Here is a 6,000-nt window from a genome sequence, read left to right on the forward strand (position 1 = left end):
TCCAACACAAGAAGCTGGTTTTGTTCAGGAGAGGAAACCAAATGTCCTTCCCTCTAAAAATGTCATTTCCAAGAGAAAACTTTCATTCCCAGGCAAGAGAAAAGCATTCAATTTTAAGGCAAGGTTGGCTTCTGTAAGTAAAATTTAAAAAGAGGGTCAGCTTTGGGAATCTAGTGTTTGCCATCTCCTTCCTGGGACCTGGGGGATTTTTGTCACCTGGGGGATACCTGGAGCATGTAACACCAAGAGCAGCAACAGGCTGCCTTCCAGAAAGGCTGAAAACACTTCCTATGGAGGGGATTGCTTTGTCAGCAGAGCCTGCTCTCGTCTGTCCCGTTATCCAGTGACATAACAGCTGCATCTTCCCCCTACACCAGGGCAAGTGGCTGAAAAAAGCCTTGGCCAGCCCTGGAGCCACAGCTGATTAGCCCTGCCTGCACCTCTGAGGATTCAGGAGCCGTGGCACGTTGCTGAGTGAGAGGAAAGGGAAAATCCCATCTGCAAGAGGGCAAGGCCAGGAGGGTCAAGCTGAAACACCTGCTGGGAAAGGGCACTAAAGTCAGCACGGGCTTTTCCCGTGGGTTTGGTGCACTCACCACAAGTGTGACACGGCAGGGCTGACATGGGTGGACAGAGCAGCCACAGCAAGGCCACTTCTGACATTAAAGTGTCATTAGGCTGTGGTCTCCTAAACCTTGCAGTGCCTGTCTATTTTGGATGGGCACTTGAGATTAGGTGAGAGGGAGGGCACTTCTTCAAAGGGGGCAGATTAATAGCTCTTTAGCATTCCCAGTTGTTTGCAGCCACCCGGGGAGGTGAAATCATTTCCCACCACTATCTCCAACAGCTAAGAGAAACACATTTTAAATAGATAATCTATTACAACCATCAGGAGGATTTCAGGGGTGGGTGGTTTTGTTAACTCTTATTGTTTTACCTCTAATTTCCCCGTTTTTTCTTAAAGGCCCAGCTCCTGGGATCGTGGGACCATGTGGCACAAAGCAAAGGAGAGCAGCGAGTCCTCCCAGATGGAGCAAAAAGCTTGGAAATAACACCACCTAGGTACAGGGACTGCAAGCAGCTGAAAGGAAGTAGAACTTAGCTACCAGAGAAGCTGAAAGAAAAAAATAGATCCCCTGATTATTATGGGGCAAAGAGCACTAAGCTAAAGATGTAGGCAGGGGATGCTTAGAGCAAGCTTGCAGACCCTAGGAAACAAAGCAGTGTGCTCTGAGACACAGAATAAAATGAAGGGGGAAAATGCTTCAAGTCAGGAGGGAGTTTTCTGGTGTCCCTCCTTTGCCTGCATAAGTAAGGAAAGAGTTCCAGGGAAATGAAACTATCGGGAAAGCAGTGAGGATCAGTGCTCCCTCCCCATTCACAGGCACATTCCTGAATCCCTTAAGAGTCACTGAAACCACAACAAACACCTTCAACACAAGCCCCTGAGAAGGCTGACGGACAGCTGAGCTTCCCCCAGGGTGCACAGGATAACCTGCTGCTGCATCACACATACACATTTCTATCTCTACAAACTCTCAAATTCTGGGATTTCTTTTTCCTAGCAACAGCACTGAATCCACCCCATTCTCCACCCTGATGAGTTTTTGGCAAGTGAAATAGCACCAAGTGTTACCCAGCATGGGAAAGGACCTTGTTTTCTTCTTTGGAAAGCTTTGCCGGTCTTGCAAATGCCAGTAGTGAGTTTATTTGTGCTCCTTGTATGATTTTATGATGTCTCATACACGCAGAGGAATTCGAATTCCTACATGGAGTTAAAGTTCTCCCCGTACTACCTGCTTCTGGCCCATTCTGCACAGATGTTTTTACAAGAAAACCTAGTCAATTTGAGTCTGGCAGAAAATTCCCTTGTGGCACTCGCCTACACCAGGCAGAGGTTTACACAGTAGCAGATGAAGCACTGGTCAGGCTGCTTCTGGGAAAGCATCTGCCTCCCTCTCCTCGCTCCTCCTGAGCTGAGATGGAAACTCTGCCACAGCCAGCCACCAGTGCTAAAAAACAGGCTCTGAGATGGAGAAAACATCCCCACCAGCTGCCTTAAAATTAACATCTTAAGCAAACCACCCCAGCTCTTCTCCCTGCCACTTTGCTTTATTTTTGCATGTCTGAAAGAAAGGCCTCTAAAAGGACTTTGGCAATTTGCACTTCTCAGTGCAATCTGAATGGGATCCCTTGGGAACACCCAGGGCACACCTGGGCACACTCATGGCCCAGACTGGAGGGCATTACACACTCCAGCTGAGAGCAGAACAGGTTTTGAGCATAACCTTAGAGCTCCTCTATCAACCCTCACAGATTTTACTTATTCACATCCCTCCAGCTCATCTTCACAGCCACCAGAGCTGCAAGTGTGCTCCTGTGCTGTGCCTCCCCTCCCACCTCTGATCAGCTTTTTCTAAAGCTGGGGTTCCTTTAAAGCTTTGCTGTTTTATTTTGTGATGGATTCACTGAGCTGGCAGCTGTGAAACCCATTAAGGTTGAAACACCAGGAAACGATGAGGATGTGGCAATGAGAGGCGGCGAGGGTCTGAGCAGGGGGAGATGAATTTCCCACTTTCACGTCCATCACAGCAAACCCATCTGCAGCCCCTCTCCCTCACTCATGGTCAGCACAACTTATTTTGCTTTCCTTACTTTTTTTGTCCCATCCTTGTTCCCTGTTCCCTTTATCTACCTTGTTTTTCTCCATCCTTGCCCCTCACCAGTCAGTCCTGGGCCCCACTTCAGACAGAATGAAAAGGAGGACCAGAAGGATTTTTCTTTCCTAATCAAAAGCCTCACATGGCACCCCACCATCTGTCCACCAGCAGCCCCTTGCCCTGGACCTCGAGCTGCTTGGTCCATGCCAGTGCCTCTGGCTGAGTATGGAGCTCTGAGGTTTACATGCTTAGCACAAGTGGGCAGCATGGCTGGCAAGGTTGTCCTCCCTGGGGGACAGAGCCCTCCTCCCCCATGGGCATCAGACCTTCACAGGCATAAAGGGACAGGAGACGTGGGCCAGGCATCCTTCCTCCTCCACAGTCTCCAGCACTTTTCTCCAAGCTCTTTCTGAAGCTGTGGCCCAGGATGGAGCTGGTAACCCTGGTGGTACTCAGGAGCAAGTGCTGGCCCCTCAAGCAGTCGTTCCTGTCCTCCAGCTGCTCCCCACACTGGCTGCAGTGGGGACTGTGGGCACCCCCAGGAGCACAGGAGGGGCTGCTCAGGAAACTGGGGTTCTGCTGGGCACATGGGCATCATGAAACCCCCATTTCCTTGCTAAGCCGAGCTATAAAAAGGTGTAAAGGTGTCGCTGCCAGCAGGACACACGGCCATCCGGCCCCAGGCACCGTTCCCGGGAGTCACTTCTCAAATCTCCATAGAGATCAACTTCGACTTCCCAGCAGACTCATGCCAGCAGCAACAGAGGGAATGCTGCACTATCCCCTGCCTGGTGGCAGGGAAGGAGTCCCTGCATGACAGTGCAGCCACAGCGCACAGATCCAATCACTCTCAACGCTTCTGCCTCCCCAAACCCCTTTTTAAAGTAGGATATTGCCCCATGGACCCTGTGTTTCCCATTATTCCTCATCCAAAGAGGCAACTCAAAACCTTCAGCTCCTGCAGTGTTTGCTAACTCAAGGTTCACAGATTTTGGCTGCACAGCCCAGCAGATACAGAGACTGCTCTCACAAGACCCATAAACAGAAGCAGAGCCTGTCAGCTGTAGGTTTGAACTCCTCACCACAGACTTTCACTGCTCCTAGAAAGCAGGAGGGGGTCCAGGTCACCCCAGGTGCCAGGCAGCACTGCCCAAGGCAGGTCCCAGCAGTCAGCACTCTGGTCATCCCATTCCTCACCTCATCTGGCAATAGCAGCCCAAAAGAGATTTTTTTCAGCTACAAACAGTTTTTGGGCTAGCCCCAGGGATCTCTCCAGCATGACTCAAGCCAAAGCTAGAGTAAACAGAGAAAAGGAGAGGTGGGTGGAAATGGCTCCAGCCCTGAATTTCACCCCCAAGCCTCTCCTAGAGCTGTGGGAACAGGTCAGTGGGGACCTGTCTGGAGAGTTCAGAGACATGAGCCACCATCTGCTCCCTGACACATGTCAACACCACTTCAAAGCCCAACATGGCAAGGAATACTCACTGCAGCCAGAGCAGAGGAACACAGACAGCCCCCAGCAGCATCAACACAGCAAAGTAAAAGGTGTCAGCAACAATAATCTGCGCTTTTGGGCCCTCCTTATTGACCTGCTGAAGCCAGCAGCAGCATTCCCCCATCACCAGAGGAGAGCTCAAAGAGTCCAGCGGCGTTTGGATGGGACTCAAGTGAGTATAGCACAGCCATATGCTCTGCACTGATGCCCTGGCAGTACCAGAAACCACCCTGGCAACACCAGTGTGTCTCCTTTTCCTGAGCCAGGAGCTGTGAAAGGGGTCAGGGCTGGTACAGCAGCAATGCCAGCCCATCACAACATTGGTGTGCTTGCAATTACCTCTTCCCATAGCCATGCTGGTGTGACATGCCTTGCCTGTCCCCCTTCCAGGGCTCAAACCCAGGCTGAATCCCCAGGTTTAACCTCTCTAATTCTAACTCTTTCAGCATGCAAGACTCCTGAAGAGAAGGGCTGGGGGTTTTTGCCTCCCCAGCACGGTAAGGGATTAGGTTTTCCTCTTTGCAAAGTGCAACCTTCAGCTACAGCATGGGCTGAGAAGAGAGAAGTAAATGCCAAGCAAGTTTGAGAGGTCGGAGGGACCTGAAGGAACAAGGAATTCAACCTAGCAGCAGCATCACTCCTGAAGAGATACATTTTTAAGGAAGGGGCAAAAATGGATAATGTGCCTATGCAAGCATGCATATGCCTAAAACCTATAATACAACCTATACATGCAAAATGAAAGAACACTGACCTCATTGAGCAGTTGGTCAACTCTTCCCAAAATAGCTGTCTCCATTTGGTCTGCTGAGAGCCAGGCAGGGAGCTGTGTGGGTCTGTCCGCTTCCAAGTGGGACACGCGGGACTGCAGGTCGGAGGTCCGAAAGTACAGCAGGAGGCTGAGCACCAGAGAGAGCAGGGACACGCCGGGCAGCCCCGAGCCCAGCAGCAGAGGGAGGCGGCAGCATCGCTCCCCATCGCCGCTCCTGGGGGGAGCCACACACCCCCTGTCAAAAGCTGCTTCGTCGACGCCTTTCCAGCTCTTCTCCTCCAACATTCCCTCCCTGTCCTGAGAAACAATAAATAAATAAATAGAATAAATAAAGCTTCGCTCCTACTCCAAGACGCGCAATCCAGAAGGCATTAAGAAAAAGAACGTCGAAGGGAATCCCAGCGCCAGCAAATCACAAGTGACAGCAATAATGACAAAAGTGGATGGGGGGGGTGTCTTTAAAAAAATAAAAACAAACCACACACACATAAAAGGGGTGCAGAAAAAAGGGATCCAACTGCAGCAAAGAGTGCGAGGGGGGGAAAAATAATCTGATCAAGATTTTTTTTTTCCTCCTGTATTTCAGTCTTTTGGTTCGCTGGTAAGTTTTTGATTCTTTCTAAGCTGTCAGTTTCAGTTCCTTCGCAGACTGGCCAGGAGCTCGCACATGAAAGTCCCCATTAGAGAGAGATAATTCTCAGCTGCTCCGGCGACGTTGTGCTCTGGCTGATCGTGGCTCCCCTGTAACATGACACACTCCCTCCGAACTACGGGGCTGGGATGAGCGAGCTGCGCGGCTTCCCAAAGTAACCTCCTCTGCTCGCCCTCTCTCTCCACCTCTCCCTTGCTGCATGATTTATTTATTTATGCAAAGCGCCGGGGTGGGATCGGGCAGTGGGACGCCCCTGTCCCGCTCGGTCCCCAAACCACCTCTCCGCCGCCAGCCCTTCCCTTTGAAGTGACTCTCGCCGAGGTTATTTATAGTGGCAGGAAAGAGATTGTAAAGCAGAGGCTGGGCTCACACCAGCCTGCGTCTTCCTTTCCTCCAGGCAGCCGGGAGCACTTTATGGGAT

General features: G+C 51.0%; 1 protein-coding gene across 12 annotated transcripts in view; it reads right to left on the reverse strand.

The window, feature by feature from the left end:
- Positions 1-5,747, reverse strand: part of COL13A1 (collagen type XIII alpha 1 chain) — a 90,311-nt gene extending 84,564 nt beyond the window's left edge. For 11 of the 12 annotated variants that reach the window (XM_030951435.1, XM_030951432.1, XM_030951430.1 and 8 more), the window contains exons 1-2: positions 5,415-5,747; positions 4,910-5,224 (exon numbers count right to left, since the gene is read on the reverse strand). In XM_030951435.1, the coding sequence (XP_030807295.1) occupies positions 4,910-5,212 (303 nt within the window). In that variant the 5' untranslated portion in view covers positions 5,213-5,224; positions 5,415-5,747. The other variant, XM_030951425.1, reaches the window with a different exon arrangement.
- Positions 5,748-6,000: the final 253 nt, after the last annotated feature.

The sequence above is a fragment of the Camarhynchus parvulus genome, chromosome 6 (assembly GCF_901933205.1).
Source record: "Camarhynchus parvulus chromosome 6, STF_HiC, whole genome shotgun sequence".
Classification (NCBI taxonomy): Eukaryota; Metazoa; Chordata; class Aves; order Passeriformes; family Thraupidae; genus Camarhynchus; species Camarhynchus parvulus.